Below are 27,006 nucleotides of genomic sequence, written 5' to 3'. Positions count from 1 at the left end.
GTTAAAATTTTGAACAAGTATGCGTTGTATCTGCAATTGGCATGAACCAACGGTTGCTCTGCCGTTGTTGTGACCTCTTTAGTCTGTAAGGAAAGTAAAGACAAGACAAATGTTACACTGTAGGTATGTTAGCCTCACTAACAAGCTTCCCCAACCACTACAGGAATTAAAGAATTATGCCTTTATAGGTATGTTCGTCTAGGGTAGCACCCACTTGCCGTCATGAGTTTCTAGATAGGTAATAACTATGGAGTCAGGGTGTGGGTTCTGTCTCTTAGGGGAATGGGGTCACGTCACCTCACTACCTAATCGTTGCTAGTAATCCGTACGATTATTGTGTGGATTCAGTGGTCGTTAGGCATACCACTAAGCTTCCCTGCATCGAAGCTTAAACATCTTCCCATATTCATCCTTTGCGCTTGAACATAGCGCCTCGTACTCGTCGAGAAATGCGCGCAAACTGTGCTCCTTAATAGCATGAAGGCCGTCTTGCCGGGAAACCCGCGGTCGAGGCTCCAGGGGCTAGCCTCGGGTTACTGGGACTCTCGACACATCAACGTAAGTGCAGATCCAATTCAACTGATATTTGCGAAGTTTGAGCTTGACTAACGAGGGCGCATCTCGTAGGTATATATTACAGGCAGCGCCTTTACAATACTGGAAGGATGCCATAAAATTCTGCAGACAATCTATGACGAGGGAGAACAAACCCTAGAAGCTATCGCATTTGATGAGGCAACAGGCAAGATTGCTACTTGTACGCTGACCCAAGTTCGTGTATACAAACCACTTGGATCGTGCGAGGACACATTGAAGGTTTGCCTCTGCAGACCAGATCGCAAGGACCTGGACATGAGCTTACATATGTAATAGTGGGCGCTTCAAGTGACTGTCGATGTTCCCTTCCCCAACCCCGACGAAACGCCCTGTACATTATCCTGGGGCAGCTCCGAGGAGCTTTTGGTAGCCACCCGATGCCTATCCCTATTCGATACCAAGACCGAACCGAGGTGTCTCTGGCAGAAAGAGCTGCCGAGCATCGCAAAATATGCCATAATATCATACGACTCGAGATACATTGCTTCGACGGGTTATCATGACCACTTAATTAAGGTCTGGCGCAGACTCAACTTTGGCGCCGACGAAGTTCGCTTCGATCTCACATATCTTCGACACCCGAACATTATAACATCGGCGAAGTGGCGTAGGCCATTTCATGTAGAGCAGGCCTCGGATAACGTCTTGTACACTGTATGCCTTGATAAATGCATCCGCGTGTGGACGCCGACTGACACGCTTGATGGGAAACATTGGCAGCTATGGGGCCAGGTCGATGTCTCTGCGCCGTCACAAGAAAACCCTGAAGGTGTCGACATGCGTTTTGCTCTAGTACTTGATGGAAGAGATTTCACAGCCTCTGTCGAACAAGCCGTGCAGGCACGAATGTCTGATGACTTGAACACAGAAGACCCTGTCGCTCTCGACCACCTGGTCGCGATTGCAACCAAAAACCCAGAGATCTGCATAGCTTTTGATGGGAGAGGAATCATGTCGGCCTGGGCCCTGGAGAACGTCAGTAGCACTACTGCAAACTCACCAACTCTGTTCAAGGTGGCCCAGGTTACCGACGTCCATTTTGAACTTCTTGGTAAATTTCTATCAGCTCACGACACCCCCCATACCGAAATCCAGACGTATTGCGACAAAGAAAGTGGCAAGGTTCACTTCATGATGCACGCATTTGATGGGAGGATAGGCGTCTTTAGTGGAAGTGTCGCCGATCTATTTGATCCTACCACGAACGATCGGCGTCTCTCACTACAAACGATCTGGTCTGGTCATTCAACTTCTATCACCAAGATCGTGCGAAACTACAGCGGCCGAGCAGTAGTCTCTCGCACGCAGGATGGTGAGAGTATTGTCTGGAAACATCTGCTGGCTCCCCACGATAACTCAGGCCTTGCTCTTACGAGGGCGAGCGTCATACCAGAAAATGGTCATATACATCGAATATGTGTATTGAGAAAGGGGCGGTTCGTTGTATTCCTTCGCCACGAAACCATTTCACTTTGGGATTGTAGGACTCGTCGAGCTGCTCTCCTCGCCCAACGTGATTACAAGGTTGTAGGAAAACCACTTTGTCTTATCATATTACCTCGGTCAGATGTCAAGAACTATACCGTCGCCCATATCGCAACTATAACCTCGGAAGGACAAGGTATTGTATGGGAGATTCAATTGCCCCGTTACTTCGATGATCCCAAAACAGTAGTGGGCACTGGTCTTGGAGAGTTGAGCCGTTTCGAGCTCAAGGACATAAAAAACCTGGCATACGTTTTACCAGTAGATCCTGCTGGCTCTCAACCTGTCGTCTCAGGATTTCTGGACATCTTTGCTCGCGATATCGCCATTTCCTATACCCATACAGGCCGCGTGGACTTCTGGACTGCACGAGTTGACCCTGAACAGCGTAGTGTCGGATGGCTGTCTACATGCACTACAGAGACGGGTATTTCCCAGCCAGCATTGGTTAGTGGAAGTACCTTGAAGAAAGCTGCTTTGGTGAACATGTCGCGATCGCAGCTTACGATTTGGGACATCGGTGGTGCTCGCCTCGAGTACGAAAATAGCTTCCAAGAACATCAGGTTATTCAAGACTTGGACTGGACATCAACACCGGATGGACAGTCAATCCTTGCGGTCGGTTTCCCTTATCGAATCATACTTCTTTCCCAAATGCGATTCGATTATCTAAACAAAGGTCCAGCTTGGGCTCAGATTCGTGAAATTAGTATTCGAGAACTCACACCACACCCAATTGGCGACTCGACGTGGCTGGGTGATGGCCACTTAGTCATCGGCGCAGGTAACCAAATGTTTGTACAGGACAGGCATGTTGGGGTCTCTGAGTCAATGAAGGCGGACCTGCGGCTTCCCTTACGCAAAGACGGCAACCTGGACTTGTTCCAGGTCGTTCAACGTTTCAACGGACCTTTGCCAGTATTTCACCCCCAGTTTCTCATTCAATGCATCTTATCAGGGAAGGCTACGCTTGTGCGGCGCATTCTAGTGGTTTTGTACAAGACATTAAAGTATCATATTGAGGGCGAGTCCCTGGATGATTACCTGGGGATGGACATGACCGATTTCTATGTGCCTGGGGTAAGTGGCACCTCCATTTCATTATCGATTGTGCAACGCTTTAACACAGAAGTTTAGCAAAGCCACACCTTGGCTAGTGACAGGTCTAACGGGGTCTATCTCAATGGAAATCAGACTGACGATATCGATGATGACGATGTTTTCACCGAACAGACTGCCGTATCAATTAATGAAAAACTAGTCAAGACTAACATTCCACAACTTTCTGGGCACGAGCAAATTCAACTGGCAGACATTGTCGAATGTGTATCCCTTGTTGAACGTCACCGCCGTTCAATGGACGAAAATGGTGCTCGATTCATGCTGCTATTCCGTCAGCATGCTCTCCGCAAAGGACGTACTAATGAAATGCATCTTTCATGGCGAGAAATCAACTGGGCCTTTCATTCCAACAGCCAAGACATTCTAGTAGACTTCGTATCGCGACAGAACCACGGCAATATGTTGTGGGAGCATGCCCGCGAAAGCGGCCTTTTTATGTGGCTGACCGACCCAACTGCACTGGTAGGAACGACTCGACGCAAACTTGCTACAGTAGCTAATGTCTATCAGAAAGCCCAGTTTGAGCTGATTGCCCGGAATGAATATACAAAAAACGAAGTCAAGAATCCAGTCGATTGCAGTCTATATTACCTTGCCCTTCGTAAGAAGACTATTCTTCAAGGCTTATGGAGAATGGCAAACTGGAACAAGGAACAGGCAGCGACTCAACGATTGTTGGCAAACAACTTTGAAGATCCCAAATGGAGATCAGCAGCCCTGAAGAATGCCTATGCTTTGCTTAGTAGGAGGCGTTTTGGTAAGATCTTTGTCGAAAGTACTGAACGATGCCGGAGCTGATTGCGTGTTTACAGAATATGCTGCTGCGTTTTTCCTTCTTGCTGACCATCTCCATGACGCCGTTCAGGTTTGCTTGAATCAGCTCAAAGACATGCAACTTGCTATAACTATATCTCGGGTATACGAAGGTGACGGCGGACCGGTGTTGCGCCGACTGCTTCAAGATACAGTTTTGCCACTCGCAGCCCAAGAAGGCAATCGCTGGCTAGCTGCATGGGCGTTTTGGATGCTTGGCCGGAAGGATGTTGCAGTACGAGCACTCATTGTACGTTGGACAATTTTAGAAACTCCCGATGTAAGGAAACAAAAACTGACCTGGGCTCGCAGACTCCGGTCTATACCCTCCTGGAAACACCTTGCTCCCCCGACATCAAGTCTCGGCTGTACCTAACCGACGACCCTGCTTTGGTCGTACTCTACTCCCATTTGCGTCACCAAACGTTACAGACTTTAAGAGGAGCATCTAAGATTACCCCGAAAGTCGAGTGGGAGTTTGTGCTGCATAGTGCAAAGCTGTATGACCGCATGGGTTGTGATCTTCTTGGGCTGGATATAGGTACGTTAAAGCTGAGAGATTGCCCATTGAACACTCATGCGCTAACTACAAGATAGTGCGGAACTGGGAGTTCCAAAAGTATCCGGGGGCCAGCGGCCTGGGTGGAGAGGTTAATCCCCTCAAGCTGCTGCGAAGGAGAAGCTCGCTGGTAGTTGCTGACTTACCGTCACCCACTCTTCGCTTTGAGCCACATCGAGACAACAAGAAGACAGTCAAGGCGCCCCCGACGACTTTTGAAGAGCCAGATGCAGGGTCCCTTCTGGATAGCTTTGGGTTTTGATCTAATTAGATAACACGCGACCTCGAGATAATGGGACAGTGAGCTTGAGTTGATTAGGCCTGCTCACTCAGCTTGTTTAACTCGCCATGGAGCAATCGAGCTAAGGCTTCAAATATGTGATGTTGATTAGAAAAAGAAAACGAAAAAGAAAAAGGCTTCAGACCACGCATGTCGTATATATATTTAATCAATGATAATCTATCAACTTCATTGTCTCTAAAAGTGAAGCATACTTGAGGGTTAGCTGGGTAGTCTGTTGTCGTCAACTACTTACCTAGCGTACCTATCTATACCTACCTAGGTACCATCGCGCGCCAAGGGGGTTATGGAATATAGTCTGGGCAATAATAATAGGGCTTAATACAGTATTAATAATGATTTAATATTATTATTAATTATTTAATTAATATAATATTAATTTAATAAGCTTATAATAGCTTAATAGGCCTTTAATCTATTAAAATATTTAATTTAAAACCTATTAAAAAGTTATAAGCCTTATTATTATAAAAGATATTAATTTTAATTATAATAATTTAATTAGCTATAATAATTAAAAAATAACCCTTAAAATAACTTAAAAAAGGCTTATAAAGGTATTAAAGACCTTTATAATAGATATTAAAAAGGTTAAAAAAAGAGGCTTTTTTTTTTTTTTTTTTTTTTTTTTTTTTTTTTTTAAGAAATTAAAGCTATAATTAAATCTATAGCCTTAAGCTAAATTATTAATTAATTAATTTAATTAATTAAATAAGCTATTAAACTATTAGCTAAATAATCTTATTACTATTAAAAAAATATTTATTATATTAATATATAGAAAGTAATTATAAAGATCTAGCTAGGCTAGCTATAGCTAGGTTAAGTTAATAATAGCCTTATTAACCTTATTAACTTTATATTAACTATTAATTATAATAATTATATTAATTAAGAAAAATTATAATATTAAGGTTATTTTTAATATTTAATATAGCCTATTATAATAACCTTAAAATATTAGTCTTTAATATAGTAATCTAGTTAATAGACTATTAATCCCCTTAATAAGACCTTCTATAAGCTTATATAACCCTAAGACCATTGCATAACCCATGTCTACAAAGGGGGGGTGCGCCGGTAGGTACCTAGGTAGTAGGGTAGGTACATAGGTAGTCGGAGTGTGGGGAAGCCCAACCCCCAGGAATGAATGGGTACCTACCTAGCCCATGAAATGGAGCCAAGCCGATCAATTACCTAAATTAGTAAGTAAACAGCACTTCTCACCGAACGTCACACGCTCTTTTCGCGTTTCTCAACATCGCCATCACTGACGATATCAACGATGGCGACACGTATGGTTCCCGGGCAAAGCTTCACGATACGAGGCGTTTTGGCCGGTCTCGCGGTCGGAACAATTATCTGCTTCTCCAACATGTATTTTGGTTTGCAAACAGGATGGGTCTCTATCATGTCGATGCCAGCCAGTCTCATGGGCTTTGGTATCTTCAAGCTCCTTGCTCCGCACTTGAGATTCCCATTTTCTCCGGTCGAGAATGTCCTGCTACAAAGTGTAGCCTGTGGCATGGCCATTATGCCACTTGGATGCGGGTTTGTTGGTGTTGTAGGTCGTAAAGGCTCTTGTGAAGAGACAGGTTCTAACTGGCTGCACAGATCCCGGCGTTGAACTATCTTTTGGCTGCTGATGAGCAAGGCCCAATCCATCTAAGCACCTGGCAACTCATCATCTGGTCTTTGGGGCTTTGCTACTTTGGTGTCGTCTTTGCTGTCCCTTTGTAAGCTAGCTTCTTATCTTGCTCTAAGTGAACGATAATATTGACCGTGCCAACCAGGCGCAAGCAAGTCATCATCCGGGAACGCCTCAAATTCCCCAGCGGATTCAGTACCGCCGTTTTGATCTCTGTTTTGCACGGCGGAGGCCGGCAGTCTACGAAGGATGAACTCGACGCTGCTGCAAAAGGTAGTTTTGCTAGCCTTGTTCCGAAGGAGGAACCATCGCAACCAGCTGCTGTTGGGCCGGCCACTTCAGACCAGGAACATCAGCAAGATCCTGATGAAGACTTATCGTCTAGAGGGGACTGGGCAGCTAACATCAAACTCTTGCTGCTGTGCTTTGGCGGCTCTGGACTTTACACGCTTGCTACCTACTTCTTCCCCATACTGCGTAATCTGCCAGTCTTTGGCTCAACAGCGGCCAATATATGGCTATGGACATTTAACCCTAGCTTTGCCTATATTGGCCAGGGAATCATTATGGGTACTGAGACCACGCTGCATATGCTGCTTGGTGCTCTTGTGGGTTGGGGAATTCTTAGCCCTCTTGCCAAGCACCGTGGATGGGCACCTGGCGATGTCGATGATTGGGAACATGGCAGCAAGGGATGGATCATATGGATCTCGCTGGCTATAATGTTGGCGGATGCTATCGTAAGCCTTGCTTACGTAGGACTCCGTGGAGTTTTTACAAGTCACAAAGTCGCCAACATTGCTTTTTCTCTACGACAACGAGCACATGAGCATGGCGTCTCTGGTCTATGGAAACACTCAAGCCATGTCTATACGCCGCTTCTTCATGTCGACGCAGCTGACAGTATTGAGCCGCGTGGTGACAATCTCGAAGGCGATGAGGACGAAGATGAGGATGCTCCCCCGCATCAGCGCATCGGTGGCCGTATGGTATCAATTAGCCTGCTTGCTTCGATTGCGCTTTGTGTACTTACCATTTATCTGGTCTTTGGCGATCTTGTACCGCTCTATGCCACGACTATTGCTGTTCTTATGGCTCTAGTATTAAGCATCATGGGAGTTAGGGCCCTGGGTGAAACGGATCTGAATCCTGTATCCGGAATCAGCAAACTTGCACAGCTCTTCTTCGCATTTATTATCCCACAAACTCACAAATCAAGTGTTTTGATCAACTTGATTGCTGGAGCCGTGGTAAGTATGGCAGGATGTTGCTAGAGAGCCATTTACTAATTTGTGACAGTCCGAAGCTGGTGCTTTACAAGCTGGCGATCTTATGCAAGATCTCAAGACTGGCCACCTCTTGGGAGCGGCACCAAAGGCCCAGTTTTGGGGCCAAGTCATTGGAGCAACAGCAGGCGCTATTCTGAGTGCTTTTATCTACCGCATCTATACAAAGTAAATATCACCCTCCTAAATCGTTTACATTAGCTTGGCAAGGCCCTAACACGATCGGCCTGTAGGGTTTACACAATCCCTGGCGACCTCTTCCAGGTACCGACCGCCTACGTCTGGATCTTCACTGCACGGCTTGTCACGGGCTCAGGGCTGCCATATCGGGCCAAGGAATGGGCTATTGGAGCTGCAGCTCTATTTGCCTTCGCTACTGTCATCAGGACACTTGCCATTGGTAAAAGATGGCGACCTATAATTCCCGGTGGCATTGCCGTCGCTGTTGGTGAGTCAACAATATCTGAAGCGTGACTAGGCCAGGCCATCACTGACATCAAACAAGGCATGTACAATGTCCCATCGTTCACGCTGGCTCGGGCTGCAGGTGGTCTGTTCGCATGGTACTGGATCCATATTGCGCAAAAGAAGCAAACGCCTCTTATTATCCTTGCCTCGGTACGTATACGACCCCGTAACAAAACCTCACTAACATCTTCAGGGCTTCATTCTCGGCGAGGGCTTCCTGAGTATTGTGAACCTCCTGTTGCAGGGTTTGAATGTACCTCATTTGTGATTTTGGCATGGATAAAATCGGCATTCAAGGTAGAAACCCTGCCCCAAAGACTCATCCGTACGTGGCCGTACTGACAAGGAGATATCTATTTTAGTTGCCATGAGTGCTGTCTAGAGTCACCCTCAGAATCGGTCCAAGATGCCCGTAGGACCAGCGCTCGGGCATTATCGTCAGCAGCCGTAAACACGATTTCGCCTGAGAGGCTCTTTGGGCATTTGTTGGACGGGTTGGCCTCAGGGGGAGCAATCAAAAGGCCTTGCTTCCAATGGGTGACAGTACCAGAGGGTCCTGTTGTAAAGGCGACGCCACCCTGGTCTCTTTTATCCCAGGAATCTGGTGTTGTCTCAGCGGGGGGAATCAGGTCGCTTCGGGCTGTGGTGAAGAAGTTGTCAAACCAAATGAGGAAACCATCAACGTTCTCAACCTCGCGAGTAAGGTTGGATGTCCATTTGGCGGTGAATTGAAGGTCTTCGGTCTTGACGGTGTGAAGGTCAAGCACTTTGAAGGGGTAAGGTTCACCACAAAGAGAGTTTTGCGGCATAGCCTCAACCCTTGCTTCTTCATAGATCCCTTCCTGCATAGTCTTCATGTCGAATCCGTAGACGTCTCTCCAGAATGTGATGTTGTCTGAGATGTATTCTTGGTCTGCAACAGGAGCGATCCAGATGGTTGCAGAGCTTGGCGCGAGGATACCGTCTGGCTTGAGGTATCGGTCCCGGGCATACAAGACACTGGGGAGCATGGCCTCGTAGAGTAGGTAGTAGCCCATCCACTCGCTGACGATGATATCAACCTGGTCCACAGGCAGCTTAACATCCTCGATGGCGCCCTTTAGGGTCGTGATGACGTCGGATAAACCGTTGTGAAAAATGTTTTCTCTAGCTTTGACAATAATGTCCGACTTGTCAACAGCAATTACTTGCTTGGCACCCGCCTTTGCAGCGAACATGCTGAGAATTCCTGGATCCATGTTATCAATAATGAGATTCCCGATACTGAACAAGTCAGCTTACCAGTGCCACATCCGATATCGAGCACAACCTTATCCTTGAATATGTGCTTATTGTTGTAAATAAAGTCACGGTACGCGTCAGTTCGTACTGTGTCTTTCAACATAGTCTCGTGGATTTCTGATCATAGTTAGTATAATATCACATGTAGTGAGGGCGACAAGGAAATACCGTGGGCAGCATATGACTCAAAGTAGTAAGCAGAGTCGTCCTTCTTCTCAGTAGGAGTTGTTTCGGTGTCATCTCCCCATCGCTTGTCAAGTGTCTCCTGGACCGTCAAGCGATAACTGGCAAATTGGTCCCTAAGTTTCTCGAGCTCCTCCTCAAGTTCTTTGTTGCGCGCTGCAAGATTTCCATCCTTGTCTTGATCAGTATTGATGGTTTCCAGGACTTCGTCAAGAGAGAAGATGAGAGCATCATTTTCCAGAACCGGGCGAAGGTATTTTTCGTCCTCTAGGTCCTTGGCAGAGATATCCTTGGGGAGTGGCAATCCATTCTGGACATGATCACGAACAAAGTTGACCAGCTTGACGGCACCGTGAAAATCTAGCTGGAGCTTTTGCACATCCTCAACAAAGTTGTACCCGTGGTTCTTGACGCTATCCTCAAGCATGGCGGCGACTGTGGGGAAAGTCTGCGAAGTGAAGAAGGATGTGATAGGAGTTGACTCCTCATCCGACTCCAAATCGAGCCACTCACCCTCATCGGAAGCAGATTCGTGTACGGACATTTTCACTGCAACAATAAATGACAGCACAAGTATTGGAAAAGGAATAATTTTTTTTTTTGAATCAGCAGTGGAGTGGCCGGTTTGTTGGAGCTGGGCGGCGGCGGCGGTAGTTAGAGGAAAGTATTTGTGGGATCACCGTTATTGGACGAGACTATGCCCTGTTGGGGATTTTTTATTTTTTTTATTTTTGGGTCAAGATAGCAGCCAAATGCAATCCGCGAGGCGTTTGCTTCTAATATGTCTGTAAGTGGTATATCGCATCCCATCTGTCGAGACTCGCGAAGCCACCAATTACCTTTTTGATTTGGATTTCGGTTGCTCCTTCGTTTCGTCTTTCTCATCATCGTTGTTGTCAGACTCTTCAGAGCCATCAGCATCAGACGCATCTTCATCCTCATCGTCGTCTTCGCCATCTGATACGGTTTCACCAAGCTCAATCAAGCGGTCCTGCGGAAACGTCAGCATGCTGCTTGCGTAGTCATTGTGAAATATTCCGTCGTTGGCTGCCAGCTTACCTTATACTTTGTCATCTTCTCTTCCAAGTCGCCAAACACCATTAGAAGATCATCAAGTTCTGACTGTGTCGTTTCTCGAGCTTCCATCGACTCTGATAACTGCTTTTCAACCTCAGCTTTCGCTTTCGCTGCCTCGTTCTTCGCTGCCTCTTTGAATTCAGACAAATGCTTCTCAGCCGTGTCCCTAGCTTTGTTTGCTGCCGACAACTCTGATTCCATCTGCAAGAAAAGTAAGTTAGTTTAGTGTACATGGATAAACTGAGTCGTAGAATGCTCACCTTTTCGAGTCTGGTTTGCATGTCTTTCATTCCAGCATCTCCGCCACTCAATTGTTTCTCAAGATGCTGGCACTTCTCCTCTGCCTTGAGGGTCATTGATTTCTGCTGTTCCAGGTCACCCTTGTTGCGTTGCTGGAGAATTTCTATCTTGGTATCCTTTTGCTTGCCAAGTTCGTCCATGTTCTTTTTGTGTTCCTGCTCCTTTTCATCGGCTCTGGCCTTGACGTCTTCTATCTCTTTATCTTTATTTCTCCGGAGATCACTCAACGCCGCCTCGTGCATTTCCTTCTGTTCATCCAGGTCTCTCTTGCGCAATATTTGAAGCGCATTGAGCTCCTTTTGAGACTGGATTCGCCACATCGTCAGTGAGGGGCCCTTTCACATGTAATTAGTTGCGAGGACAAGAGTACACACCTTCATCAGATCAGCCTCAAGACGACTGATTGTGGCCTGAAGGCCAGCTATGTCGGCATCTGTACGCCGTCTGATCTTTTCCGCCTCAGCTTCGGCCGTTTTTCGAACCTGCTCAAGCTGCTTCTGGTAACTGCTGTCCTGTGCGACTTGTTGCGACCGCAGTTGAGCAATTTGCTTCTGGTAGTCGTTCTCTTTGGCCGAATATTGAGACTGAAGCTGGGCGACATGTTTCCGTTGATCGTTCTCTTTGGATGCTAACTGGGTTTGAAGTTTCCTGTAGATCCTTAGTCCACCTTAGCATTACAACAGTGAAGTGCCATACCGCAGTTCATCGCCATGATTCTTCTGTAGACCCTCATTGATTGCTTTCAGTCGTTGCATTTCCGTGGCAGCAGTTTCCTGAGAACGTCGATGGTCAGCCTGCTCTTGACCAAGCCGCCCCTGAAGCGCAGTTAATGCTTCTTGTGCTTGGTTTACAGCATTTTGCTTTTCCTCAACTTGACTCCTCAGAGAGTCCACCAGCTCCCTGGAGACGCCCTTCTGAACACCGTTAGTGATGACCGATATCTCCATGCCGGGTTCCCTATCAATAGCACGCGCTATTTGACTATAATTGTCTTTGAAAAATTCAACAAATGCTTGGTCAAAGAAGACGTCTGGTAATCGACCAGGAGATGAGACATCAAGCTTTTGAGGCAAAACCTCAAAGTCGCGTATGAGGGGGTGGCTACGAAGCCTTGATAAACGACTCAAGTATAAATCTCGATCAATTCGAGACGTTAAAATGTCAAGCAGGGTTGCGCGTGGGATCGGCGAGTCTTTGGTGGAAAACTCATAAGCAGTGCCCAATAACATGGTGCATAGTCCTTGAACAAGCTCATCACTGACTGTAGGTCGAGGTTGCGAGACAGCTTGAATCAGGCTCTGTACATTACTCCCTTCTGTGAGAAAATCGTCAACAGCATCGAGATCCTCGAAAAGCCAGCCCAGAAGAAGCATAAGATACCCCACCAAAACGCGAGGGTCATCGTTGCGGCGAAGGCCTGATATTACGTGTGCTGTCAGGGTTTGTATGCCAGTCACTACCTCCTCACCATCCTCTGAGTCACCCTCGGTGAGCCTCATAGCTTCTGCTTTGGCTTCTGGATTTTCGTGAAGCAGATGAAACGCAATCACGGCAGCAAACCATTGTCGATATGGATCATTAGCTTCAGCTGAAGGCTGTAGAAGAACTGTTAGAATATTAGAGGGCTCATTGGCACCAGATTGATGGCCTTCGATGGCTCTGCCAAGGAAGTGCAACTTGACAGCCGAATGATGAGCAAAATACGCCTCTAGACATCCAGCCGCCGCAAATCGCACGTCAAACTCTTGGAGGTCTTGTGAACAAAGTGTGAGGTCCAGCAATCCGTCAATAACGAAGATTTTGTCCTGTTGACTGTTCTGCCTACCAACTCCACCATCCTTATCCAAAGGGGATAGGACTGTCATTTGAGCGAACGCTTCTTGAAGAGGCGCATTTCGACAGATCAAGTCACCACAAGTTATCAATGCCTGTATCTCACGTTAACGAGGTTATCTTCTGGCTATCAAGATGTCGCACCTCGGCTTTAATTTGCGTCTGAGCCTCATGGTTGAAGGCTAACTGAAGAACGTAATAGGTAAGACCATGCTTCCAAATTGCCGCTTGATTCAGGTTTGTACCTGCTGATCCTCGAACAACAAAAAGACGTATAACGGCAAGAAAAGCATACACGTTCCGATTGCGTTGCGCTGTTGCCCATGAAGCAATCTCCGACCCATCAGATTGAGGTTCAAGAACACGCCCCAGCAAATCCGTAAGACGGTTTATGCAGCCTGACTCTCGAAACAGCGACTGGTTCGAGCTGTTTGATCGGAGTAGATTTGCCAAAAGAATTAAACAATCCTCAACGGTACGCCCACCCTCAGCTAAGGCACCATCTACTTCAATAATGGCAAACAGTCGGTCGAAGGCATTCTCAAAAGCGACTAATTTCTGTATTTCGATCGATGTTGGCGTGAGATATGTTAGGAGAATAATAACTTCGTTGCGTATAGCGTCGCGTTGGTCGTCAAGTACAGAAACTAATCGTGGTATTCCCAGGGGTGCAGTGAAGATGCATTCCTCGGTGCGTTCTGTTCGAGCTGAAAGGATAGCGGCAAGTAATTGGAGAGAATAAAGGCGAGAATAGAAGTCGTTGGTATCAAGGAAAGCTAGTAGCAATGTGATGTTCTCTTGACGTTGAGTAAATTCATCCGCGAGCCAAAGAGCAATCTCTTCCGAGGCCTCGGGACTATCCTCATTCGGATTGAAGAGCATCAATAGTGTTTCAAGAACCACCTTGACTGTGTCGACATCTTCTCCATCTTTGCTCAAGCTTCCAATCAGACTTCTTAGGGCACCCGAAGCAACAGATGCTGGAAAGTCTTTAGCAAAGCTCCGGAGACCCAGGATGGCCGCTCTTCGGTCTTCCAACAAAGTTGCGGAACTAAGACGACCACTTAGAACGTCGATGGTCTCTCCGACTGATTGTTTCGCCGGGGCGCTGGCGATAGAGGAAAACATGATTGCGGCGCCTCAATGCCATATGGCTCAGGAAGATTCGAAAAGTTGCATGGAGGCACCTCCGGCGTGTGTTGAAACTGTTTCCCTCGTTGGTGCAGGCCACAGCGGAAGCTATCCTAAATAGGTAGTCGATCACTACTTAACAGCTTGTCAGGAGAGAAATGTACAAAGAACGAGGAGACTCAGCTATTGCATAAACTCTAGTAGATGCATATATGCGCTAGATGCTGTGTGACCTTCCGTTACGACCCACAATCACCCCCAGGCTAAGTGGAGTTGTGTGGCTAGTGCCTTTGTGCTGTGGAAGCCTACTCATCAAAGCATCATTTCGCGATCCAACATATGTTAAAACTTCGATCCTTCATATCGTCGTTCTTTGTTTCCACTGGAAATCTTTGCGCCCAATCCCGCATTTGAAACCGATCACACTACTCATTTTAGCTGTGGATAATAAAAGAGTTGTTCGATACTTTTTGTCTTCAACTCCAAGGTTTTGCGACTGCATCGTTTCTTTTGCCTGTCGGCTTTTCGCGCGGCAGTTCGCGACAGTTCCTGACTTGACAATTCTCGTAGAAACGACAAGATGGGTATCCCAGCTGCTTTTCGATGGCTGTCATCCAGATATCCCAAGATCATATCGCCGGTAATTGAGGATCAGGCTCTTGTGATGGAAGATGGCTCTACGATTCCTGTTGACACCACTCGACCCAATCCGAACGGCGAAGAGTTCGATAACCTCTATCTCGATATGAACGGTATCGTACATCCTTGTTCTCATCCCGAAGATCGGCCAGCCCCCAAAGATGAGGAAGAGATGATGATGGAGGTCTTCAGATATACTGATCGCGTGGTGAATATGGTGCGACCTAGAAAGATTCTCATGATTGCAGTTGGTAAGTCTATTGTTTGCTACCTGTATCCGTACCCTACAGCTGCCGCTCTCGTGAAGTCACCGTCTTGATACTGACCAACCGCCACAGATGGTGTTGCCCCCCGAGCCAAAATGAATCAGCAGCGGTCGCGACGATTTCGCTCTGCACAAGAAGCACAAGAGAAAGAGCAGGATAAACAAGAGCTCATAAAGATGTTGAAGCAACAGAACGGTGGCAACTTGACTGCTGAAAGCTTGGAAACTGTGACGAAGAAGGCTTTTGATTCGAATTCGATCACCCCCGGCACTCCTTTCATGGACATCCTAGCACTCAGTTTGAGATACTGGTGCCAGTACAAACTCAACACAGACCCAGGTTGGGCCAAATTAAAGATCATTATCTCTGATGCCACAGTTCCTGGAGAGGGTGAGCACAAGATCATGAATTTTGTCCGCTCCCAAAGAGCATCCCCCGACCATGACCCAAACACTCGCCATGTCATCTACGGTTTGGATGCTGATCTTATCATGCTTGGACTTGCAACCCATGAGCCTCATTTCCGAGTCCTGCGCGAGGATGTATTTTTCCAAGATCAGAAGGCTCGTCTCTGTAAGCTCTGTGGCCAGAAGGGTCACGATGCTCAGAATTGCCGTGGCGAGGAAAAGAAGAAGGACGGCGAGCATGACGAGAAAGACAAAGGCGTTGCTCTCAAACCTTTCATTTGGTTACATGTCGCGGTATTGCGAGAGTATTTGGAGGTCGAGCTGGGAGTGCCCAACCTGCCCTTCCGTTTCGACTTGGAACGAGCAGTTGACGACTGGATCTTCATGTGTTGTTTCGTTGGCAACGATTTCCTCCCTCACCTTCCAGCTCTTGAGATTAGGGAGCATGGAATTGACACCCTGACCAAGATTTGGAAAGACAATCTGCCAGTCATGGGTGGCTACGTTACCAAGGATGGCCATATTGATCTTGAAAGAGCTCAGGTCATCCTGGATGGTCTAGCGCAGCAAGAGGACGGTATCTTCAAACGACGAAAAGAACAAGAGGATCGACGTGAAGCCAACTTCAAGCGGAGAAGGCTTCAGAACGAGAGCAACGGTCGCGGAGGACGCCAGGGCGGCCCGAGTCATCCGAAAAAGATCAACGGTCACGAAAATCCTGCACATGGTTTACCACTCCAGGCCATAGGAACATACCCTGGCCGACACGAGCAGACACTCACCCACGACATGGTGGTGAATCGCAGCACTGCGCCAGATGCGAACGTTGCTAATAAGAGTGCTGCCAGTGTGCTTAAAGCACAGCTCCAGTCGCAGAAGTCGTTGGCTAGCGCAAAACTCGAGAATCCCGAGCAAGATTCCCTTTCAGCTCTTGGCAAGCGAAAGGCGTCAAGCATTGAAGAAGGAAACGATTCAGTGCTTGATGCACCCAGTGCGGCTACCCCATCGGCCTCGACTGAAGAGGGCCCCGTCGATGATGTGCGCCTATGGGAGGATGGTTATGCCGACCGATATTATGAGAAGAAATTCCATAAAGATCCCAAAGACATTGAATTCCGTCATGGGGTTGCTCGAGCCTATGTCGAGGGACTCGCGTGGGTCTTGCTGTACTACTTCCAAGGGTGCCCATCTTGGGAATGGTACTACCCATATCACTACGCACCATTCGCGGCTGATTTCAAAGATATTGCCAAAATGAACATTTCTTTCGAGAAAGGACGGGTATCCAAGCCTTTTGAACAGTTGATGAGTGTATTGCCAGCTGCATCAAGACACGCTCTACCCGAAGTCTTTCATGATCTCATGCTCAACCCGGAAAGCGACATTATAGACTTTTATCCTGAGGACTTCGAAATTGACCTTAATGGAAAGAAAATGGCTTGGCAAGGAGTTGCATTGCTTCCATTTATTGAGATGCCGCGGCTTTTGGCAGCAGTCCAAGGCAAATACCCGGAACTCAGTGCAGCAGATTCTGCGCGCAATGAGATGGGCAGAGATGTTCTGATCTTTTCGGAAGGCCACGAGAGCCTGTACGACGAGGTCCTGACCAAATTCTACTCCAAGAAGCAAGGCGACTCCAAATTCAAGCTGAACCCAAAGAAGAGTGACGGCTTGTCAGGCAAAGTAGAGAAGAAGGAGGGTTATGTTCCTCACAGCGAGTTGAAGTACCCCTTGGAACGGAATAGTATGCCCAATCTAGACTATGATCGATCAGTCAGGTATGTGTTTAGGTCCTTTGTCGGTTCGTTATCATTTGGCTAACTGTAGTAGTGTGTTTTACGATTTCCCTCAAGTATCGCAGACACACAAGTCGATGCTCCTCCGTGGAGTGCAACTCCCAAAACCTGCCCTCACACAGAATGATATACAGGACATGCGGAGCAGAGCGAGTCGCGGAGGCAGGAATGGCGGCTTTGGCCGCGGCCATGATCGAGGTGGCTACAACGGACCTGGAATGTCGCGTGGTTCTCAGTACAATCGACATCAGGGGGGATACGGCCGAGGTAACGGCCATTACCCTCCCGCGCCAGTATCTCACGTTCCTCCACCACCAGGAGCCCCTGGATTCGGGATTGGAGTGCCACCACCGCCACCACCAAACAGCTATCACAACCAGCCATATGACAACCGACACGGAGGCCCTTCAGGTTACAACCAATACAGGGTCCCTCCTCACCCAGCTAATGGCGCCCCTGGGTACAATGGCTATGGCAACACTTCCTATGAGAGAGGACGAGGCTCAGGAGGCTACAATTCCCGAGGCCGTTATCAAGACGGTCGGTCATATAGGTAGTAGCATGGTCTGGCTGACCGGATGTCGAATAGCCATATGATAATCTTTCATACTCCTGATAGGTGTCAGTCTAAAACAAAGGAGCTCCAATTTGCAAGGGCCTACTGCACTGCAGATGAATTGACAGGGCAACATTTGACTTGTTCTCATTCTCCTTTACCATTGGGTGCTTTTCAGTGTATAATCGAAAATGACTGGCGTCTATCGACGGCTACAGTAACATTGAATATTGGACTTGTCATCAAGTGGGAGGACAAGAATTTCGAACCAGAATAGTTAGAGGCTCTCTAAATAAATTGAAGAAATATGCATGTAATAATTTGGCTTTTATCATATGCATGAAACAACCAAAGGCTCGTAGTTGTGCTAGTAATACATTCCATGTCACGAAAGTCTGAAAACGGTCAGCTCTCCCTGCGATGTACCGGTCAAGTGTGTGGGGACGGCTCGCGGGGTTTGGGACAACCTAGCACTAGCAAGCGACCCTTGAAGGAACCAGGACAACTCCCAACTTGATTCCTCCCAAACCTTCACACGCTCAATGCTGCTCCGAAGATGAATGGCGATGCAAGCCTCGTCGGCTGTCTTGTCGACAGGCTCGCTACCAGAGTAAGTTTGATATTATTGCCTCTGTGGCTGTTCCCCTTCCCCTTTGGAGCTTTGGTCGACTGATATCGGGCACCCCGAAAGCTCCCCCATCGAGCTGGTACAAGCGGCCAGACCTTACAACAAGACGATGTTCTCCAAGTCACCAGAGCCACTCTGGTCGAGCTCGGCAATAGTTCGATTGCTAAAGTCATCGCATCACTCCTGGTCCTCCTCGAGGACCTCGCGCGCCCATACTCGACCGTCGCCGACCATCCAAACCACATCCTAGCCTCTGAGCTTTACGTCGTCGCCGTTATTGCAGACTGCTGTTCTTCGCATTGGGGATCCCTTTCGCGAGATGCAGATATAAGTCCGAGCCCTTCGCCTCCTCCTCTTGATGAAGTACTCGTCAGCCGTCTCTTCGACGCGTTCAAGCATCTTCTTGAACCGATTCCCGAGAATTGTATCCTCCCTGCCCAGACCCTTCTTGATCGAGTGTCGACGCGGAATGTCTCTGTCGCTCGACCCGAAAGCTCGTCTGTATCCTCGGACGCGGAAAGCTCACCCCCAAGTGATGAGAAGTTTACAGAGACATTGGTGGAGATGGATACACACATCAAGACAGTGACGGAATATGTCACAACATCCAGCTGGACTGCTGCTTTTGACTATCTTAGAAATGTCATATACTCCATACGAACTAGTATTGTCACTCAGCCTGGCGTGTCTGCGCCAGGATCGTTCCAGGATGCTGAGAGAGCGGCACTTGTGGTTTTGCGACTCCTGTCTTTCTTCTGGGTTGACGGCCCAAAGCTTGGTCAGGTCATACAAGAGATCTGCTCAAGCTTCCTGCACTTCCGAAAGCCATATCAGAATACTATTGCTGTAGTCTCACCATTGTTGATTATGAGATGGTTGGACCGGTTCCCGCGAGAGTTTGTGCAGCTTCATCAAGTACATAAGCGACTCGACGGAGGAGCTGATACATTATTTGACATGGCACAGGCTGCGACCGATAATGGACGACGGAGGGGCCTGTTTTACCCGCTCCAAACCACATTGCTGTTTCTTTTGCCAGACGTTTTCGAAGTTGCAAGCAACATGCGTGAAGCAAAGAGCAGCAGTATGGCGAAGAAAGTTTCCTTCTTGGAGGGACTAAGAAAAGCCTCGCGGAACCGAAATGAGCAAGCAGCTTATTGTCTCGTCTCTTTGCTCCGCGCTGCCAGGCATTTTGATGTGGAGAGCGATTCTGCATTAGTCAGTTATGCACTAGATGTACAGGATGAAGTCCGTGATGCTCTTTTCCGCCGCATCACCTCACCGGAATACGGACCCTTCGACCAGGACATGATGACTGCGGCCTTCGTGAGCTTGACACATCTCAATCTTGATACAAGTGTTAGTGGCTTTGTTGAGAGTTGCATCGCACCGAACGCCCCGACTAGCTTCAAGCTAGCTGCTGTTCAAGGGTGTTCGTATTTTGCTCAACAACCCTATGCTTTGAGGTACCATGAATTGTTTGATGTAGCAATACCATTCATGCGAACTCAACTAGAGGTAGGCCATCTGAATCGAAATCCGCAAAACTGGCCGTAGCTGACCGCCACAGACCGAGAACGTCAAGAATGGGACAACGAACCGGCAGGAAAGCGAAAGAACAGAGCTTGTCTGCAGCATTCTTCAGTTTTTAGATGCATCTCCAGCTCGCTTGCTGGACGACTTATCTACTGACAGCTCAAACAATAGCTTCTTCAAGTCTTTCCTTCTATGCGTATTGTCCGAGAACACATCTATACGCAAGCTTGCCACTGGTGTAGCAAGCCGCCTCTTTCAGGGTCATCTTGAAGCGTACCGTCAATTTGATACCGGGCACCGTTTTGGCACAAAAGAGCTTCGTGATGACATCTGGAGTAGAAGGTAAGTCCTTCATGTTGCCCAGGTATTAAGCCACCAACTCACGATGTGCAAGTTCAAAGGTTCTCCTTACTTTATGTGAATCTGTAACCTATAAGAAGGATGACCAAAGCTTACGCGACCTTCAAGAATATCTAGAAGCGCGCTTGCTTATCCTCAAGAATATCCCGGTATGTGGTTGCGAAGAATTTCTCGCGTTGGCTTCTTGCCGCTTACATATGATAGGAATTGGCCAAAGTACCAGAAGATGCAGGAGATGTCATCAGTGCGTCTTCGAAACTCGAGACAACCTTACTCATTTCGCTTTGTTCTGCGAGCATCACGACGTGTCAGCTGGTGACGTCTTGCACAGGGTTATTCCTCCAGGAGTGCTCGATCATCGATAAACATGTCGAGTCGGCGAAAACGTCGGCGCCCATACTTAGGAATGCGGAAGTTTATCGTGAAATATCATCACCCGCATTTCGATTCACTGGATTGGTCGCATTCCAGAAGCGAGTGAGAGGTCTTCTTCGTCAAATGCAATTCCCAACAAGTGGCATCCTGAATGCGTGGGAAACGGCGTTCGATCGTTGGCTGTACCTCGCAAAAGACGTTTCAACGTCTACCCTTGATGTCGTGGATGGCAGAGCACTGGCCGAATGGCGAAATTACTCCGGATTCCTAGCTTCTTTGGGTGGTATTTGTACCGCTGATACAGCCATCATCCTGGAAGAACCGGCTCTTGGGGGCCTTCGATGGATCGATCGGGTTTCCTCCGAGCATTCTGAAGAGCCATTGCTGACAAGATATCTGAGACTCAGTATTCAGCTCTTAGCGTGTGCTAATGTGAGAGTTCGTGAAGCAATGCGAGATGTCCTTGCAAGTGAGGTCTCACCTGCCCTTTATTACCCTTTATTCAGAGCTTTGGAGTCCGAATTGGAAGTATTGTTCACTGGTGCTCTGGCTCCCGTTGAAAAAGATCAGGACAGCGAAGTAGTGTTCGCTGAACAGGCAGCATCGCTACTACGTGCCTTGGTTGAAAGGCTTGAAAGCCCTTCTGATTTAGGAGCTGCTTCATCAGTACACCTGGGGTCGCTTACACTGAATTTCGCAAAGTTCCTGGACGGCATTGTCGACACGCCCAACACCCTGAGAGTAAAGATTCGCGTGTGTCATCTCTGTGAAGTCGTGACTAAGCGAAAGGAACATCTGAACTTAAGAGACGACGTCCGCATACGAAACCAGCTACTCGAATACATCTTTGGATGGATCGCACGCCCTCGTTCACCACAGCATGGACCCGGATCTAGGCAAGATGACACGGCTCGTGTCCAGAAAGACCTGGACAAGGCTTGCTTGAAATCATTAGCTGACCTAACGTTCCGTTTGCCATTGCAGCCCTCTGACAGTCATACAGATGCTGGCATGAGCGAGATGAAGTCGCAGATGTTTCATACATATTTCAATCGATTCCTATCCTTGCTTAATCACGAGCCATCGGAATTGACCAGGTCCGACACCACGTTGAGCGTTACACTTCGCGAAGAGTCTGCATCAAACTCAGACCTGGCAATCACCATTTTGTCCAACTTACTCAGTGCCAATATTGACGTCGGTCTTAAGCATTCACTCAACATTGGATACCATGATAACGTTGAGATTCGCACTGCATTCGTCAAGGTCCTTTACAATATCCTTGTCCAGGGAACCGAGTTTAGTAACCTGACTGACTCGGCTGTAAGTGAGAAGTACGAAGAATTGTTGGAACTCCTGACTAGTGATCTTTCTCTTGCTATTTCCATGGCGGTGGCCTGCCCAAGCACAGATGTTGACGAGCTAACTATATGTCTGCTCACCGTTTTTGAACAACGGGGGATGATATTTGAGCTGCTGGAGGCTCTTATTAAACAAGAGATAGCAGATACCGAGAACGAGGCAGAGATTTTGCGCCGAGGCTGCGTGGCGACCAAAATGTTGTCGGTTTACGCCAAATGGAAGGGCGCCGCATACATTCGAAATACCCTCCAGAAGGTTTTGGAACGGTTGATGTTGACTTCGAAGGATCTTGACCTAGAACTAGATCCTGCAAGAGTCAGCTCAACAGAGGAGCTCCAGAAGAACGCCCTGCAGCTTCGTATAGTTGCCAAGGTCTTCATTGACGACATCTGTGCATCGTCCACCAGTATCCCACCGGCGTTCCGCAAAATCTGTTACATCATATCAAATGCAGTCATGCCAAGGTTCCCTGATGCCAAATATACTGCTGTAGGGGCCTTCATTTTTCTCCGCTTCTTTTGTCCTGCAATTGTTGCTCCGGAGGTGGAAGGCCTTGTATCAACGACACCATCCAAAGAAATGCGACGTGGACTGCTCCTCATTGCAAAGGTTATCCAGAACCTGGCCAACAATGTACTTTTTGGAGCCAAAGAGCCTTATATGTTCCCACTCAACGACTTCCTAACACAGAACATCTATCACGTTACCACCTTTCTTCGCGAGATTTCTGTGCCGCCTCAGCAGTTGGAAGCACATGGTGCCATAGAGTCTTTCGACTTCGGGTCATGTGTAGCTCTTCATCGCTTCTTGTACGATCATTGGGATCATGTAAGGCAAACCCTCATTTCGCGTGAAAGAAAGGACTACGGCAGAACATCAGGGGATGTTGTTCGAGGCCGTTCGCCGGCTTTAGAACCCCTGAGGAACCTGATAGCTAATCTTGGTCCGCCACCACTTGCTGTCTCCTGGAACAGGCCCCAGGTCTCCTCCAACAGCCCGCCATTGTATTCTAGGTTCCAGAACTTTATGCTTCGAAACGCTTTTCGAAGTACCGAATCCTTCCTAACCGCGCGAGCTGTGTACGATGGAGGCGAGAGCAAGGTAAGTCCTCACTTGATGGCCAATGCTCATACAGGCTGACAGTGTACAGGATGGTTTGTCTATTATTTGTGTTATTCTTCGTCATATCGAGACGGAGAGCATTGACTACGACACATTATTATACTGTTACCTCAAGATTGCGAGTAGACTATGGCACCGGCCTTTCGGGATTTTGATCGACGCAACCTGTTATAATGGGCGCAATGAGCCTCAGGACGATTTGTTTAAAAAGCTAGAGCTACTCACACCATCGGAATTATCACAGAACCTTACACGCATCTACGTCTACAACATGAACAGTGCATTCAAGTAAGTCGACTCTCTCTATGGGACCTCTTCGGCTGAAGACTAATACTCGTGCAGGCGGTGCTTTCGACGTTTACTCAGGGTATGCACCAAGAATGAGAATGGTGTTTTCAACCCCAAAAACGTGGAGTACCACTTAATAGGGAGTCTTCAAGATTTGCAGGCGCACTTCCACCTTAGCCAGCTTCATCTGCCGAAAGAGACAATCAGTGTAGTGACTGATACTCGTTACGTCTTTCAGCCCATCACACGACTTTCTAAGTCCAAAGGCAAAATTGAAGTAATCATCAAGGTGGGTAGTCAGTTTGTCCAGGTCACGACGACGAAAAAGCAAGAGATTTTTGCGGGATTTCGTCTGGGCACTACCGTGAACGATATCTTTCGCTTGGGTGAAGTTGATGAAGCCCCAACATCCATACAAACCGAAGACGACTCAGCTTTTGGTCTGCGGGCAGACAATGGGAAGATTGTGATGTACTTTACCAGCCCCAAGAAAACGGACGTACTTCAGACAATCCGAGGCGCCAAGGCCAAGCACGGCAAGGATAACAGAACCCACAAATCTGTTGAACGCCTCATCCGACCACAAGACGTTCCGGGCACCCTTCTGAACCTTTCCTTGGCAAACCTTTCTAGCCATGATCATATCTTGAGGCTATCGTCTTATAATTTGCTGGGGGCGCTCTGTAGGGCTTTCAAATTCAGCTCAGCCTCAAGAATCATTTGTACCAAAGGTCAGTCACTGGATTGTTTGACGAAACGTTTGCTTTTATACTAACTGTCATGTAGATGTGTCTGTTCCTTTGGACCCGAATCGCTTTGTAGTGGATATCAGCAATGAACTGGCACTGAGTGAGCCTCAATTGACGTCAGACTTTCTGACCGAGTTCTTTGTCGGATGGGAGAGTTTCCCCGATGAACAGAAGCCGCTCAGTCTAGCCTATATGGCCCCTTGGCTGCCTGGGCTGCGAACAAATATCCTGACAAACGAGCTAGATGGCGAAAAGGGTAGAGAAAGGGTTGCGATCCTGTTCCGAAAGCTCATCGATGTGACCGTTCAAGATCATGCGCTCACATTTGCCTTGGAGCAGTCAGTCTGGCCAAAGATCGTTCAAGATGAAATTCTCCTCGAGGTTTTCATGGATGAACTTCTCAAGTCGGCCATGACTTACAGCGTTCATGACGATTCTCTGGACGTTATTTCGTCGATTGTGGTTGGTATTGGAACAGTCACACTGCGAGGCAAAATTCTGTCAAGGCTTCGCAAAGCCCTCAACAGGTCATCGTTACGTCCTACCAAGTATTTGCCAGACAACGCAGTATGGGCTGAGATCTGCACCTTGCTTCGATTCTGCCTTGCCTTGTCATTTGACAATGGCGTGCAGTCCCAGCTTTTTCTACCTGAAATATTCCACATTGTGACAATGCTAGCGAATACTGGTGCTCAAGAAGTTCGCTTGCTTGTCTACCGCCTACTGGTGAATTCGGTCCACGCTGTATGCACATCTTTCAATCTGGATGATGCTCGATCGGGTAAACTCCGAGCAAGTCTCGACTTTCTTTGCGATCCGCGCAGCGACATTTTCGCAGCACCGCCTACCTTTCCACGCGACGGCGCATCAGTATCGACCTCTCAGGAAGCCGGCCCCGCACTAACAGCTACAGAGAATCTCGCATCTTGTCTTTTTGAGATTTGTTCTATTGCCGCACCAACAATTGATCTTGCTAATACATGGCGGTCAAGATGGATGAGCCTTGTGGCAAGCACAGCTTTTCAGAACAATCCTGCTATTCAGCCACGAGCGTTTGCCGTTATGGGCTGCTTGGCTCGTGAGGAGGTTGACGATGACTTGCTTTACCAAGTATTAGTGGCTTTGCGCAATAGCGTCAACCGATTTGGTGACGATCACAATAGCGAGATGCTTGTATCTATTGTCACTTCGCTTTCAAAAATGATGGCCAAACTTCCATCGGCATCCAGGTACGGCCTCCAACTGTTCTGGCTCGCCATGTCACTGGTACGGCTGGTTCCTGCAAGTCTTTTCAATTGTACTGCTCAATTTCTTGAGGCTGTTCTAGCAAATATCAGTACTGGGGAAGAGTTCCAGGGAGACAATATGGCATCACTGCTTCTCCAAGGCAGAGCTCCGTTGGATGAAGCCGCCTTGCCATTAGAAGAGATTTACGGCATTCATTTCGAACAGGACACGTTCCACCTTGCTGTATGTGCATGCTTAGCACGCGGCTTGACGGATACCATGACGAGGCAAACTACTATGAGAGTTTTGTCTTCATTCTTAAAAATGACATGCGATGTCGAGGGAAGGGAGAAGCCAGAGGTCACACAAACTTCGCCTTATTTATCCCTTCTAGTAGCGCGTGCTATAGGGAATCATGAAATAAAGGACAGCCTTTGGTCAGCTGGGATCAACGCAGACGATATTGGTCTACTCAACGGAATGCGCAAACCACCACAGCTTGAGGCAATGTCCGATAACGCGTTATTGTTGATTACCTCCATTGAACTCATTGACTTCCAATATGTGGAAGACACTGTGCAGACACGGACCCTAGACTGGCTTAACATTCTTGCCAAGGAACGACCATTCGTGGTAGAGCACCTGTAAGTCAGAACAAACAACAGTTTTGATCAATAATACTGACTTTTACGAAAGTTGCGGGGCCATCCGATCGTTGCTAGATGATACATTACTTCATAGCCAGAACTCAACTACATTAAGAGCCGCACACACCTTATTGCGTGCGCTATCATCAACTCAGCAGTTTTCAAGAGCTACTGATACTACTATATTACTCACCAATGCTCTTGACTCTTTGGGCTTCAGTGGGCTATGGCGCTCATGTTCTTTTAACTCGATGGAGGATGTTAACTGTAACTATCTTGAGTTAACTGAACATTTAATAGAGGTATGTTTAATAAAGATATAATATATAAAAAGATAATTTACTAATAAAATAATAGTTAATAATTATTTAAAAGTTTATATACTTTTTATTAAATAAAATAAATAAAATAAATAAAATAAATAAAATAAATAAAATAAATAAAATAAATAAAATAAATAAAATAAATAAAATAAATAAAATAAATAAAATAAATAAAATAAATAAAATAAATAAAATAAATAAAATAAATAAAATAAATAAAATAAATAAAATAAATAAAATAAATAAAATAAATAAAATAAATAAAATAAATAAAATAAATAAAATAAATAAAATAAATAAAATAAATAAAATAAATAAAATAAATAAAATAAATAAAATAAATAAAATAAATAAAATAAATAAAATAAATAAAATAATATTATTATTTATTTTTAATTTAAAATAATTATATAGTTATTATATTAGTCTTTAAAAGTTAATATAATTTAAGAGAAAAATAACTTTCTTAATAAACTTAATATAAGAATAATAAAAAGAAATAATAAAAAAAGTAATAAAGTTATAAGGCTATATAATTTAATAAGATTTAATAAAAACTTAATATTTTTAATTTAAAATATAATTTAAAATTATAATATTTTAATATTTAAATATATAATTTATATTAAATAAAGCTATAA

General features: G+C 46.6%; 6 protein-coding genes across 6 annotated transcripts; 4 read left to right on the top strand and 2 right to left on the bottom strand.

The window, feature by feature from the left end:
* Positions 1 to 477: 477 nt before the first annotated feature.
* FPOAC1_009434 (uncharacterized protein) lies at positions 478 to 4,838 on the top strand (the record flags this gene model as incomplete). The annotated part of the gene is made up of 9 exons (XM_044853860.1): positions 478 to 558; positions 628 to 816; positions 874 to 2,033; positions 2,082 to 3,162; positions 3,220 to 3,666; positions 3,715 to 3,961; positions 4,017 to 4,267; positions 4,330 to 4,558; positions 4,615 to 4,838. The coding sequence occupies 9 exons, from the start codon at positions 478 to 480 to the stop codon at positions 4,836 to 4,838; spliced, it is 3,909 nt and encodes a 1,302-aa protein (XP_044706530.1).
* Positions 4,839 to 6,162: 1,324 nt separating this feature from the next.
* On the top strand, positions 6,163 to 8,547 carry FPOAC1_009433 (uncharacterized protein; the record flags this gene model as incomplete). Its single annotated transcript, XM_044853859.1, has 7 exons — positions 6,163 to 6,441; positions 6,492 to 6,613; positions 6,671 to 7,775; positions 7,825 to 7,979; positions 8,045 to 8,259; positions 8,317 to 8,429; positions 8,473 to 8,547. The coding sequence occupies 7 exons, from the start codon at positions 6,163 to 6,165 to the stop codon at positions 8,545 to 8,547; spliced, it is 2,064 nt and encodes a 687-aa protein (XP_044706529.1).
* Positions 8,548 to 8,632: 85 nt separating this feature from the next.
* Positions 8,633 to 10,287, bottom strand: FPOAC1_009432 (uncharacterized protein; the record flags this gene model as incomplete). The annotated part of the gene is made up of 3 exons (XM_044853858.1): positions 8,633 to 9,507; positions 9,561 to 9,677; positions 9,729 to 10,287. The coding sequence occupies 3 exons, from the start codon at positions 10,285 to 10,287 to the stop codon at positions 8,633 to 8,635; spliced, it is 1,551 nt and encodes a 516-aa protein (XP_044706528.1).
* Positions 10,288 to 10,578: 291 nt separating this feature from the next.
* Positions 10,579 to 14,081, bottom strand: FPOAC1_009431 (uncharacterized protein; the record flags this gene model as incomplete). The annotated part of the gene is made up of 6 exons (XM_044853857.1): positions 10,579 to 10,734; positions 10,803 to 11,021; positions 11,081 to 11,425; positions 11,495 to 11,768; positions 11,817 to 13,048; positions 13,098 to 14,081. The coding sequence occupies 6 exons, from the start codon at positions 14,079 to 14,081 to the stop codon at positions 10,579 to 10,581; spliced, it is 3,210 nt and encodes a 1,069-aa protein (XP_044706527.1).
* A 583-nt stretch (positions 14,082 to 14,664) lies between these two features.
* RAT1 (5'-3' exoribonuclease 2) lies at positions 14,665 to 17,749 on the top strand (the record flags this gene model as incomplete). The annotated part of the gene is made up of 3 exons (XM_044853856.1): positions 14,665 to 14,974; positions 15,062 to 17,174; positions 17,227 to 17,749. 3 exons carry the CDS (start codon positions 14,665 to 14,667, stop codon positions 17,747 to 17,749), a joined length of 2,946 nt encoding a protein of 981 aa, XP_044706526.1.
* A 555-nt stretch (positions 17,750 to 18,304) lies between these two features.
* On the top strand, positions 18,305 to 26,043 carry FPOAC1_009429 (uncharacterized protein; the record flags this gene model as incomplete). Its single annotated transcript, XM_044853855.1, has 8 exons — positions 18,305 to 18,358; positions 18,440 to 19,894; positions 19,947 to 20,254; positions 20,307 to 20,421; positions 20,477 to 23,110; positions 23,160 to 23,419; positions 23,474 to 24,150; positions 24,206 to 26,043. The coding sequence occupies 8 exons, from the start codon at positions 18,305 to 18,307 to the stop codon at positions 26,041 to 26,043; spliced, it is 7,341 nt and encodes a 2,446-aa protein (XP_044706525.1).
* Positions 26,044 to 27,006: the final 963 nt, after the last annotated feature.

This window comes from Fusarium poae, chromosome 3 (genome assembly GCF_019609905.1).
Source record: "Fusarium poae strain DAOMC 252244 chromosome 3, whole genome shotgun sequence".
NCBI lineage: Eukaryota > Fungi > Ascomycota > Sordariomycetes > Hypocreales > Nectriaceae > Fusarium > Fusarium poae.
Note: the sequence above shows the minus strand (reverse complement) of the source record. Positions and strands in the feature narration are given on the sequence as shown.